Genomic DNA, 13,950 nt, shown 5'->3' on the forward strand with positions numbered 1-13,950 from the left:
AACAAAATAACCTACTGGTGGTAAATGGTGAATGTTTTAATATATGAGTTCTAAATATTATTTAAGATTAATAAATGGACTTATAAAAATGTTTAATCTCGGTTTGTTTGTTTTGTGTGTGTGGTTTTTGTTTTGTTTTTTTTTTTTAATCCAAAAGGTATCTTGGAGTCAGTTTGTATCTTTTAATATTATGTGGCTCACTATTCATTTCCACACTGAATTTTCCTGTTGACACTTAACAGGAGTAATTCAAGCTTCTGGGTGTATTGGTACAAAGAGGGAGTGCTCCAGAATGGCTTCTCCCAGCATTCCACCTCCAGATCCACAAGTGGGTGATAGAGTAGCCAGCTTAGTCTCTCCTGTACTAGAGTGCTTCAGATGTTGGGAGGCTTGATGTAGACACCAAGGGCCAACAGTACTTCCCTACAAGGCCTGACTTCACTGTCTCTGAAGTTCTTATAGGACCTGGAGTAACTGAATATCAAGGCAGTTTAGGAGCTGGGGGTAGCTCAGTGGTGGAGCACTGTTCTAGCATACATAAGTATACATAAGGCTCCAGTTTATCTCCAGCACCAGGACGGAAACAACCACCAGCAGGACATGGTAGTGCCCTGGGAAAGTAGAGGTAGGAGGATCAGGAGTTCATAGTCATTTTCAACTACAAAGCAAGTTCAAGGCCAGCCTAGGAAATTTGAAACTGTTTTAAAAGCCAGAATAAGTAGTTGTTGAACAGAGGTTCAGCCACTAGTATTGTCCTTGTCCTGTTTGCTTTATTCTCCTTCCCTTACCTCCACCTTTATTGAGACACTTGCTCTGTAGCCCAAGGCAGCCTCGTTAGCAGCAGTGTTTCTGCCTCGCTGTCCAGTGGAGTTCTTTCATCTCTCCTGAGTCTCTGAGGACACTGGTTCTTTCTAGCTCCCCTTCCCAGCATGCCTCAGTACTGTCCAGTCCTCAGCCTGTCAGAGTAGACCTTTCTCCTTCTGAAAAAGGCTTCCAAGAGCCCACTTCAGGAATTTTTGTTTTGGTGTTTCTTAATTCCAGCCCAATAAATAAGAAAACTAAAAACTAGGTCGAGGAGGAATGGATAGAATGGCTTACTGAGAAAATGTGTGCCTGGGGTAGTTCCAGCAAAGAAGAGGGCGTGGTAGGTGGCAGTTCAAGAAGATGCCATTGACTTTAATGATGATGGTGTAATGAAATTCACATTTTACTTACTTGGGCTTTTTGGCCCACATTAGCCTAGGCTGACCTCAACTCTAGCTTCCTGAAATCTCAGCATTCCAGAAGCAAGAAGATGATTAGTTTTCTGACAACCTGGATGCCATAGCTAGGCCTTATCAGAGGTAAGGCATACAGAAGACACCATCAATAGGACTTGGAGTACGTCTAGATGTGAATGACAAGGTATCGGAGACCGCTACAGACCCCTGGGAGAAGCTATGACCTATTCATACTAAAGGGGACAGAAAAACACAGCACTCAGGAAGAACTATGATGTGGCAATTCAAGTGATCTAAGATTTAGAGTGGAAATCTAGTCTAGACCGAGATCTGGTAGAAAACAACATGACAACTAACTGAAGAACAGCCGTTACAATGAAATCACTTAATAAGCATTCGGTAGTGTCTGCTTGTACATCAGACTTACACTTTCATTCCTCAACTCTTCTAAGCCCTACAGAGAAAACCTTTGTTGGAAGTCAAAACCAGGTCAAGAGAGGAGCCGTTTGGGCATGTCATGGAAAATCAAATTGACTTTGAGAAGCAAACTAAGGCACAAGGTGAGATGGGGAAGAGGGTGGTTCAGTAAGGGGCTCAACAGAGGGCTCACAGGTTAAGAGCATTTGCTGCTCTTACAGAGGACCCAGGTTCAATCCCCAGAACCTACATGGCAGCTCACAACTGTAACTCCCGTTCCAGGGGCTCCAGCTCCCTCTTCTGGTCTCCACAGCCACTGCATACATGTGGCACACGTACATACATGTTAAGACGGCTTGATAAATAGGTAAAGGTGCTTACGACTAAACCTCATGACTTGAGTTCTATTCTGAGGACCCACATGGTGGAAGGAGTAACTGACTTCTCCAAGTTGTCCTCAGGTCTTTCAAATAAATTGTTTGATTGGAAGCTGGGCTATTGGTGAACTTGAGTGAGTACTGCAGGATCTCCACTGAAAAATAAATGGTCTGATGGAGAAATTGAATGGTCAACTGTTAACTATTAGACTAAGGGTGTGTGAAGGGAAAGTGATGCTTATGAACAGGAGGCATCTCCTTCTTGAAACAGACAAGGATGTTTGCTGATGTGAGATCCTGTGGCAAAGGGTCCAGCCAAGGGGTCTCTGGTGAGGTCTCTTGGTTATCTGGCGAGAAGGGTGGTGACTGAAGTCTGGGACTGCTCCTGGAAAGTGATCTAAGGAATAAACACAGGCTGTTCACCACAATGCAGAGGCTGGAGTTTGAAGATGCAGTGGCATCAAGCTATGGTTTTGTGACTTTTCTCCTAAAGTGCTGGAGACCAAAGTGTAACCTCATTATATTGACTCATAGTTCAAAGACAGAGCTCAGAAGCTGTAGTTACATTTGCAAGTTTAGGTTTTGGATGTTTGTCTGAAACTTTTTCTGTTGCTTTTAGAATAGAGTTCAAATCACAGAAGAAAGTATCTGTTACAATTCAGCTATTAAGACCCTTAGCACGGTAACCAAAATCTGTATATGCTTTGTGTGGCTCAGGACTTGGGTCCAGTCACGTATAGCCTTTTGAAAAATGATTTTTATAGAAGATTTGACCAAAAGTTAACTGCATGGTATTGATTTTGAAAGATGAAATATTTAGGAAATGTTTTAAGAAGTAGATTTTGAGGTTAACTCTCAATGGGATAAGAAATTGACCTAGACTCCTTATTTTTAAAAGAACCATTAGATAAGTTTGTGGATTCGAAAAGGGGGGATGTGGCCAGGAGGGATGGCTTAGCAGTTAAGAGGGCTGGCTGTTCTTCCACAGGACCAGGTTCAAAACCCACAGAGCAGCTCACAACCATCTGTAACTCCAGCTGCAGGGGATCTGACACCCTCCTCTGGCCTCCTGGGGCATCAGCACAGTGTTACGTGTACACAGCCATACATATGCAGACAAAACACTCATACGCATAATTTTTTTAAATCAATTTAGTTTTTTTAAAAAAGGTTAGAAAGGGAACTTTTATAAAAATCTTCGCTGATATAAGTAGCATTGTCTTAAATATACAAAGGCCAAAAAATATTGAACAGTTCATCTAAATTTCTAAAAAGATAGACAACAACTTTTTATTTGTGGAAGAAAAACTAAGATGTAGAGGAGGTCCTAATTATGTGTGACGCTAAATCATTTGTGTGATCCTCTGGTCACAAGGCCAAAAAATATTGAACAGTTCATCTAAATTTCTAAAAAGATAGACAACAACTTTTTATTTGTGGAAGAAAAACTAAGATGTAGAGGAGGTCCTAATTATGTGTGACGCTAAATCATTTGTGTGATCCTCTGGTCACAAGGCCAAAAAATATTGAACAGTTCATCTAAATTTCTAAAAAGATAGACAACAACTTTTTATTTGTGGAAGAAAAACTAAGATGTAGAGGAGGTCCTAATTATGTGTGACGCTAAATCATTTGTGTGATCCTCTGGTGCCTCAGCCTTCACCTTGAAAGGCTGGACCTTAGTTTCTACCCATACAACAGTCTGATGGAAACAAACGGTATGACTGAGGTGACTCAGTGTGTAGGTGACAACCCAGGAGCTGGCACCACCAGGCAAGCACTCTGCCACTCTGTTGAAAGGACTTCACACATAGAAATCCCTAAGTATGGCCAACTAAAACACTGCATTTGTTAAGGAGCCGATCATAGCTACAAAGGACATGGGAATGTGCGGAGAGCCGCCAACCCTTAGTACAATGGACAAACCAGAGCAGCGTTTCTTCATGTAGTAATTCAGAAAACACCCACTGCCTAACTGAAACGACACCCTGTACCGGCTGGCCGTAGAGTACTGTGAGAAATATCACCAGAGACCAAAACCACCAGATAAATTTCACTTCTATATTTCAGAAACCTACTTGAATACACTTTGAAACAAGAGTACAACAAAATAGAATATACTTCAAATGTTGAATATACAAACTATTATAGTTCAAAATCTGAACACTGGTACTTTCCCTCTTAAACGTCAACTAAAAAAGAAAAAAGAAGAGGAGGAGGAGGAGGAGGAGGAGGAGGAGGAGGAGGAGGAGGAGGAGGAGGAGGGAAGAGGAGGAGAAAGGAACAGAGCAGGTAGGAGCACTAATCTGATGAGTTCATGCGGAGCCTGAAGTTCAGAATGACAGAGCTGATACTGAGGTGTCTGCAAGACGCCAGGGCTGAACTGAACGACGCAGTATGTTACAGTAAAGGGCCAGAGCCGACAGTCAATTTCCTCACAATTAAGAAACCAACAGACTTAAACTACCATATAAAAATGTTACATGTAAATTCTATAACAATACTGTGCTAGGTACAAGATTTTTAAAATTTTTTTCCTTTAATAAAAAAGCTTTACACAAACAAGCCATTAGCTTATTTCAAGAAAGAAAACTGAAAATTAGTCTAAGGCCTTTGTTTTAAAACAGCTTAAGCTATATGATATATATATTCAAAAACAAAAAATAAAACAAGAAAACGCACTAGATCTTTTTGCTATCCTCTTCTGGAGCTTTTGGATCCACTCAGTTCATAGTCTAGAATACCTATATTAGCAGAGTCTTCACATAGCACCAGTTAAGTGAGCACTGTGCAAACACAGTAAGAATTGCTGGTATGCATATAAAATGCATCAAAAATTGCTCTATGTAACAATGAGATCACCCATCCAACCCCGCCCCACTGAAAACTATGTAACCTCTTCCAGGTGTTAGTGTTCCAACTCTTAGTGTGACTTGATAGTGTAGTGGGCCGCTTGGTCCCTTTCAGTCTTTGCTTATGGAGGGTTCAGTTGTTCTATTTTAAGAGGCAGTTTTCTGTCAGCATCTCAACGTGTAGTTCACTTCCCACTGAAACATGGGATAGGGAAATATTTCCAGTAAGTCGCATTGCTTTTGTCTATGCACAATTGTTCACAGTCCTCCTCCGCGTCTCTCGATGACTCCCTTCCGACACTAACAGTTCACTTGTCACAGGCCACCAGTCCTTCGGTTTTCATAGTCACAGGAAGGGCAATGGCAGAGGGGCGCGCTGACGACCACGACGTGGGTTACTGTCTTATTCCCATCCGCGCCCTTTTCTTCCACCAGCTGCAAGTTTTCACATCATGCTCCTGCTTTTTGGCCACTGCTTCCGATTTAACCTCTGGCCCTTTTATGACCGCACTAATAACTCGAGGAGGAGTCTGGCCGAAGCCTGCTGAGCAGGCACAGATAGTCTCATGACAGGAGTACCGTGGGCTATGGAGACGGGGGTAAGTGCTCTCACGGCCAAAGGGGTTCCAACAATGTTAATGCTTCCCGATCCAGTCAGATTTGACTTGGTCTGCAGCTGACACTGTGCAAGCTGTGTGGCGGGGATGGTGATAATTTTGGCAGGCTGCATGGTGATCTTGTCACCACTTTCAGCAGAGGCTGGCATCACGGTCGGGATTGTCTGAATGACTACTTTTGGAGAGGTGGCTGTAGTCGGGCTGGTGCTGGTTATTAACGGTGTGCCGGCATTGACAGACTGAACTGCCACAGTTGAAATCTTCTGACCCAGGGATGTCATCACCACGGGAACCTGCATCGCCACACGGACTGTCCTGGTGGATAAAACCAAACAAGTTGGTTATGTTCAGTTAGTACTAAATTGAAAATGAGTCTCACGTTTAAAAGTAAATACAAATCCAAAGGCTTAAAACCAGTGCTTCCAACTTTGACAGTTGTAGTAAAGTTGAGGAAAAAAATCTCCCTGCTCCCTACTGGGGATTGGACCTGGCGTCTCCCGCATGCTAATCAAGTGTCCTACTACTGAGCTACAGCCCCAGCTTTTTGAGGCAAGGTCCTGCTAACTCACTGCTAGCTTAGAACTCACTCTATAGCACAGGCAGGCTTTGAACTTGTGATTCTGCCTCAGCCTCACAGTACTTAGGATTATAGATGTGTTCCACTATGTATAGCTAAATGTATATTTTAAAAATCCAGCACTTAAAAGATTTTTTTTTTTTAATTTTATGTGCATTGGTGTTTTGTCTACATTCATGTCTGTGTGAGGGTGCTGGATCCCCCTGGAACTGGAATTACAGACAGTTGTGAGGTGCCATGTAGGTGATGGGAATTGAACCCAGGTCCTGGAAGAGCAGCCAGTGCTCTTCCCACTGACCATCTCTCCAGCCCTACGATGCATGTTTTCCAGTGTTCACCCAGCCTTGGCTACTAGAGATTAAACAAGCACGGTCCCTCTGTCCCAAGGAGCATCGAAACACAAAACACTGTGTCAGAGTTCACTGCCTCCCTCACCTGGGAGCCGCCGCCGCAGCTACAGATGCTGTGGTGGGAGGAGACCTGGAGGAGGCGTCGTGAGCAGGGGAGGTGATATTCACAACTCGAGCCACCCCCTTCTCGGCTCTGGAACAGTTCACAGAGGAGTTTTTCCCCCCGCCGCCGCCGCCACGCACAGAGGTTGCCGCTTTCAGGAGACTCTCGGCAGACAGTGACACCCGTTCCAAGGACTTCTCATCAGCGGCTGCGGCCAGGTCTTCAGCGCACGGTTCGCTTTTGTCGTCATCGATGACTACTATGTTTTTGGGCATATCCTTGAACTGATAGACCAGCCTCTGTCCTTCAACCTTGGCAAGAATCCCCCTTTGGTAGTAGTATCTGTGGGAGGGAAAACAGTCAATCCTACTATCGCCATCACGGTAAAGCCAACAGGACAGACATTTACTTCTGGAGATGAGCACTTCTAAGATTACAGAGCTGTGAGGAAACAAAGTCGCTATATCGTGCCACAGGCCCCGATGGTTAATGCTGACTGTCAATCTGACCAGGTCTAGAAGTACTTAAGAACTAACTCGCAGTTTCTCTGGATTCGCTTGGTTAAAGTGGGTCATGGAACAGTGGGGCATGGATGACCCACTGAAAAGGAGAGGTAGGCTAAGTGCCCGCATCCATCTGTGTCGGGCTGCGGAGGCCGCGCCAGTCCTCCCACGGTCAATGTCCCGCTCTTCCCTGAGCTGCTTTGGTCACATCAATAACACGTGGCTGATGCAGCTCTGTAACCGTGATGTGGACAAAGACGTGTGGCACCGAGGACTGAAGGAGAGACTCGCTACTAAGAGGAAAGGGCTTCATCTCCAGCACCGCACCACACTACCTCTGTTTACAGAGCAGGCTAGCTTCCAACTCCAGACTGATCCTCCTTCCTCCACCTCCCAAGTGATGAGATCGCAGTCTGTCTCTCTTTAGAAAAGCTTAGCCTAAACACAGGACACTATTGATACTACAAGGAACTGTTATAAAAACAATCCGACTTTATATGGATAATCACCTCAGCCATGTTTAGTAGAGATGCAATCTGTGGAATATGTGAACACTGTCACAAAAAAAAAAAAAAAAAAAAAAACCACAATGTGGAGTGGCTCCTGCCTCAAGGTAGGAGAACTGATGCAAGTTCAAAGCCAGTCTGATTACATAAGCCCCAGGCCAGCCTGGGCTACACGGCAAGGCCTGTCTCAAATAAATAAACGCAATAATGTGTATACTGGGATTTAATGGATTTCTCATACTGCCCAACACAACAAAAATTTTTCATTATCGAGATAAAGTCATTTACAACATTTGCAGGAAATTAACTTTGGAAAATGCATTTCATTTAGGATTTCTTATAGGAAATTTCTTATAGGAAACTACTCTCATTGTAGTCCAGGCTGGCTTCAAACTTACTATGTAAAGGAAAATGACTTTGAACTTCTTACCCTCCTGTCTTCAATTACCAAACAGTAAAGACTGCAAGGCATATGCCACTACATCCAGTCTGGGTTGGATGTTTTAAAAGACCTACAATGTAACAATTTCTATTCCAGAACCATCCTAAATGCAGAATCCATTTTCAATAAATATGGGTTTTCCAATACTGAAATTCTGCATGTAGACCAAATCTCTCTTTCCCCCATCTATTTCCAAATCTAAGAAATTCTTCTAGATTGTTCACCAAAATTAGAAGTTACAGTAAGGGTTTTTTTTTTTTTTAAAGCTTTCCTTTAAACGACTTTAACAACTAACAGACAATCTAAACAGACATGTAAGTTCTATTTAAAAACCAGCCCATGTCCATTCTCACCTCAAAGCTCGTCCCATAGTTTCATAGTTCATATCTGGTTTGTTCTTATGCTTTCCCCACAGCTTCGAGACAGCCTTTGAGTCCACAAGTTTGAATATGCCCTTTTCTCTCTGAGTCCATTTAATGTACCTGGGACAAGTATTTTTATCTTGAAGTAGATCTAAAAGAAACTCCCACAGATAGGTTGTGTTTCCTTTAAAAACAAAGCAAAAACAATGACAGGCATTAATTTAAAATCCATTAATATGATTAATTGCAAATAAAATATCCTTATTTACAATAAAATCCTAAATATACTTATTTGCTGTTTCTTTTTGAGACAAGGTCTCATTATGCAGCCCAGCCAAACCTGAAACTTGCTATGTAAACCAAGCTGACCTCAAACCAAGACCTCTGCTTCCCCAATGCTGGGATTAAAGGCCTGCACTATGCCCAGACTATGTGTCTGTTCTTAAAAATGTATGCTCTTCCGCAAGGAAGCTGATAGAGGCCCTAGATTCTATACTGTCATGTGTCCTGTATCCAAGGCTTCAGGCTCAGGAGAGGCAATAGCATAATGCTTAGTATAATACAGTGCTAGCCTGAATTAAACAGAATCTAATTTCCTACTTAACTTATACAGGTTTGAACTCTGAATATAATCATCTGTACTCGTTTTATATTCTATCCAAGTCCCTTCAAACTCATCAGAAGCACTAACCAGCTTTGCTGTTACTAGTACTGAGTGAGGCAGGGTCTCGGAGCCCAGGCTGGCCTTGGACTACTGACCTCCCCTCCCTGGGGCTGGGACAGCAAGCATGTGCCACAATGATGGGCACATCCATCAGGATCTCTTTGGAAGAAATGCTTTTCTTTGATTAACTGTAGGGTACTCGGCTACAGGCTGCCCCAATCTTCGAAGAACTCTAATGATCTCTGAACTGCTAGTAAACATAGACTGGACTACCATATAATTTACTGTATTTTAACTACTTTTTTTAATATTTCATATTTCTACACAGTGTACCCAGTACTGTGAATATAACAGATTAAATCACTTCAGTATATATAAACAGGTCTGTTAGATATGCTCATGCTCCAGTCCTAGGATACGTGTTCCTAAACAGAAACAGGACGAGGAGGATCATGGAGCACACTGTCAGCAACATCAAAAACGAGGGAACACTAAAATCTCTCTGCGAGACAAAATGTCTACACTTGAGGCTAGAGAGGTGGCTCAGTGATTACAAGCTCATTCTGTTTCCAGAGGACCAAAGCTGGGATCCTAGCACCCTTATCAGACAGCTCAGAACTACCTACAAACTCCAGCTCTCAGACTCTGATGCCTCTGGCCTCCACGGGCACCCGCACTGACACGCACATACCTACAGACATTACACACATGAATACAAAATTAAATATAGCATCTTGCTCTGGGTGATTGATAAATAAAGTGCTGATTGGCCAGTGGCCAGGCAGGAAGTATAGGCGGGACAAGCAGAGAGGAGAATTCTGGGAAGTGAAAGGCTGAGGCAGAGAGACGCTGCCAGCCACCATGATGAGAAGCAGATGTTAAGATACCAGTAAGCCACAAGCCATGTGGCAACTTATACATTAATAGAAATGGGTTAATTTAAGATATAAGAAAAGCTAGCAAGAAGCCTGCCACGGCCATACAGTTTATAAGTAACGTAAGTCTCTGTGTGTTTACTCGGGGAGCGCTAGTGGGAGAGATTTGTCCTGACTGCCGGCAGGCTGGGACACAGGAAAAACTTCAGCCACAGCATCTACACGTATCTATCAACCCAAGTAGAGAAGATCGGCTCTCTGCCTTGAGGAATTGACAATTTGGGGACCGCAGTAGAAGACAAGATAGACAACGATGCATTGTCAGCCAGAAACAGTGTAAGACAGATCACAAGGCAATGGTAACTGGAGGTCTCAAAGAATCACAGGAAACAGTGATTAACATTTCAGGAATGGTAAGTCGTGGAAGACAGTTAAAATATGCATAGAAGGGGGATCTAGCAAGTACAATAAATAACTTAATCCCAAAAGGAAGAAAAGGATTTTTTGTTGTTGTTGTTCTTCAAGACAGGGTTTCTCAGTGTACCTTTGCGCCTTTCCTCACTCTAAGATTTTCTTATTTATCCGTTTCCCTTGGAAAGGGGGAGAGAACCAGCACTTTGCAATCTGTTTTCCTCTTTCTTCCTTCAGAACCTCTAGAAGCAGGGATCCTTAGACGATGAAAGAAGACGGAGAAGGCAACATTACACTTGTTCCTCCTATCCAGTCCAAGATGCCTCTCCTAACGATCCCTCACTATATCCTGGAATGCAGACCTTCAGGAGAGGCTTCCAAACCAAACCTAACCCACTGCGGCCCCATCTTCAACTCAAACACTGGCACTTCATTTCCACTCAGAACTCCCTTCAAAGTCAACAAACTCATTAATCGCTCACAGCTGATCACAGTATGCATCCCTTGGCCAAAAAAGGCCAGCCTCCTCAGCACCACCTCATCATCTCTGAAGCAGCACTGCATCCCCATCAGTACCTGGCAGCTCTTGGCCATGCACATCACTCAACCACATAAAACATGCAGCTGGGCCACTCTTTTACAAGCAGGGGGTTATTAGATCCTATGACTGGACCAGGAAAAGTGAGCAGAGATTTAACAAGAATTTAAATTACTCTGTTTGTTGAATTAAGTAGACTCATCAACATCTGTAAAGTTATCTTTACTCTGTCCAAGTTCCCATTCCCAACTTAGTAATTTGAAGGAAAGCAGAATTCAGCCATGGAAGCTTTCAGAGGACTATGGCTAAGACAGACACTTTATCCTGAGTTTGCAGAACAAAGGCTAGAGTCTGAACACAGCTTTAACGGTGACTTCAACCATATCATAACATCTGCTTCAAGCTTAGACTACATTTTAAGTGAAAGTGATGAGGAGTTGAGGATGTGGCTCAGAAACAGAGTGCCTGCTTAGTGTGTGCAAGGCCTTCAGTTACAGCACCACCACAAAGCAAACAAACCAGAAATAATTGCCTATTTACAGTTTGACTTTCCACTTACTAGTTACAGATTTACTATGACAGTGTAACTTTAATGTTTGCAATATTGCAATTTGGGGGAAGGTCTAATAGTAACCCAAACTGACCTCAAGCTCTCTAGGTAGCCAAGGATGACCCTGAATCTTTGATCCTCTTGTTGGGATTACAGGTGTGCACTACTGTGCTACTTCATGCTGGAGAATATGTCTACTAGGTGTCTACTAGGCAAGTCTTCCTAATGGCTGCGATACATCACTTAGCTTCTCAGTATACATTGAAAAACAAAAACCTAACCCATTGGAAATGCAGATGACCAGGGGCGGACAAGGAAGTGAACGTCAGAAACCTGTCCCAAACTAAGAAAAGATCAATGAAACTGGAGTTTGTTCTTTCTTCCTCTTGGATATAATACCAAATTTCCCTGTGGACTTATTAGGCACAGTTTTCACTAGATTACATAGTAAACCTATTAAAAATAGGACAAATTTAAACATATTAATAAAAAATTTAAGACTATCAATCTAAAGACATTTACTTATTAACCAGAGATAATTTTTGTTTATGGGATCATCAAACACACCAAATAAGAAAGCAGAGGGTCTGAAGAGATGGTTGAATGGTTAAGAACTCTGACTGCTTTTGGAGAAGACCTGTGTTCAGTTCCCAGCACCCATAACTGCTTGTAACTCCAACTCCAGGAGATCTTAAAAAAAAAAAAAAAAAAAAGAGTTGGGTGTGGTGATGCACACCTTTAATTGCAGCACTTAGGAGGCAAAGCCAGGTGACCTCTGAGTTCCAGGACAGCCAGAGCTACAACAGAGAAACCCTGTCTTGAAACAAAGAAAAGAAGTATGTATCAGAAGGCCAAAGGTAGCTTAAATGTCAGAGCTTGTGGCCAAGACTGATGACCTAAGCTCAGTCACTAGGAGCACACAGTACAGAGCTGCTGGCTCTCACAGATTGTCACCCGACTGTCACACCCACCCAAACCAACAAACAAGTATACGGCCTCTTCTATTCAAGTGGCTCAACATGAGGATAAGTGCTATTATAGAAATGTCCCCTAAACAGTGGTCCCTAACAACACTGTGGTTTGCGCTGTCCTGTGGACTCGACCAATCTCCATCTCTTTGAGACACAGCTCTTTCGATAAGTTCCCCATAATACTAACCCACACCTGATTAAGAAATGCTGAGAGATGGGACTCCCATCTGTACCTCTACTAAAAACAATCCTTACAACTGCAAAAAGTGTCACCAAAAACAGTCTTATTCCTCAAAACCCTCCACAAATTACCTTTTCCTTCTCTGGCTTTCTTCTTGACTCCTAACTCAGGAGACCCATTGGAAACTGGTGACTGCTGGGTCTTTGGTTTGCGACCAACTGGAAAATAAGACAATGAAACCATAAACTGAAAACAGAAATAACTCCCAGACTCTAAAAACACAGTCCTCACTAAACTAGACACTAATGTGCAGACTAACACAGTGACTGCCGAGGAGGGGTGGCACACCCTCATGAAAAGCTGAGAAGGAAGACTCTGAACAGCCTGGGTCACAGAGTGACTTTAAAGGCCAGCCTACTCAGTGTAGCTCAGTGGTACAGCACTTGCCCAGCAAGCATGAAGCCCTGGGTTCAATCCCTAGCACACTCCTCTCACTCAAGAAGACTTGTGTGTATGAACGCTACTTGTAAATGGAGCATTAAACACTCCTGCAATTTTAAGTAAAACAGTGATTAGAAACTTGACTGTACAAAGTCAGTAACTTCTCTAACTTCTATTATATGGTCAGAGACAGCCTCAATGGGCTACCTTTTTGGACTGCTGTCCTAGAGCTCACTATGTAGACCAAGCTGGCTTTGAGCTCAGAGATACTACTGCCTCTGCCTCCGAGGCCTGGGACCAAAGGGGTGCACCACCACACCCAGCTGTTAGAAAGTTATTCAGTATGGTTGGTTGGTTGGTTGGTTGGTTGATCTGTAGTATATTTATTTATACTCTTTATTTCCCCTTGTCAACTTGCAGATACACTGTAAATGTTGGAAAAAAGCACACAACACACTCTTCCAAGTGATTATGTCTAATGAATGCATGTACCATTCACGTTTGTCCTTATTTCTGCCAGACAGCAAAGACAGATAAGCAAGGGCTCGACTTCAACACACTGAGGGCACATGTGAAATGAGTTCCAGTGGGTCCTCAGGAAAAGTACGGTTAGGGTGCTCGCAAGGTGGCTCGGGCAGTCCACGGAGCCCAACAACCTGAGCCCAGTCCCCAGAATTCCTATGAAGGTGAAAGGAGGACCAAAGCAGCTTCCTCTAAGCTCTGTATGTGCACCCCGGCACACACACATCACACACAATAAAATACCTTAAAAACCTTCAAAGACTGTGTGTTCAAATGCACATAGTAACAAAAACACACAGATAATGGCATTCTGACTGTCTCGGGGACAGCAATAAACACAGAATTGTGTGTATGTTTAATGTCTGATTAGTATATATTGACTGCACAAGGTAATGGGTTTCATTATCACATTCTCATACATACAGTATACTACTGATCCACACTACTCTTTCTGGTCTCCTTGCAGGCCAG

At 43.1% G+C, this 13,950-nt stretch overlaps 1 protein-coding gene across 1 annotated transcript in view; it reads right to left on the bottom strand.

Moving 5' to 3' along the window:
* Nucleotides 1-4,534: 4,534 nt before the first annotated feature.
* Elf2 (E74 like ETS transcription factor 2) overlaps nucleotides 4,535-13,950 on the bottom strand; it is an 88,016-nt gene continuing 78,600 nt past the window's right edge. The window contains 7 exon segments of the mRNA XM_059252474.1: nucleotides 4,535-5,237; nucleotides 5,239-5,306; nucleotides 5,309-5,404; nucleotides 5,407-5,798; nucleotides 6,496-6,855; nucleotides 8,318-8,510; nucleotides 12,648-12,734. Coding sequence (XP_059108457.1) covers nucleotides 5,175-5,237; nucleotides 5,239-5,306; nucleotides 5,309-5,404; nucleotides 5,407-5,798; nucleotides 6,496-6,855; nucleotides 8,318-8,510; nucleotides 12,648-12,734 — 1,259 coding nt within the window. The 3' untranslated portion in view covers nucleotides 4,535-5,174.

Source organism: Peromyscus eremicus, unplaced genomic scaffold (assembly GCF_949786415.1).
Source record: "Peromyscus eremicus unplaced genomic scaffold, PerEre_H2_v1 PerEre#2#unplaced_62, whole genome shotgun sequence".
Classification (NCBI taxonomy): Eukaryota; Metazoa; Chordata; class Mammalia; order Rodentia; family Cricetidae; genus Peromyscus; species Peromyscus eremicus.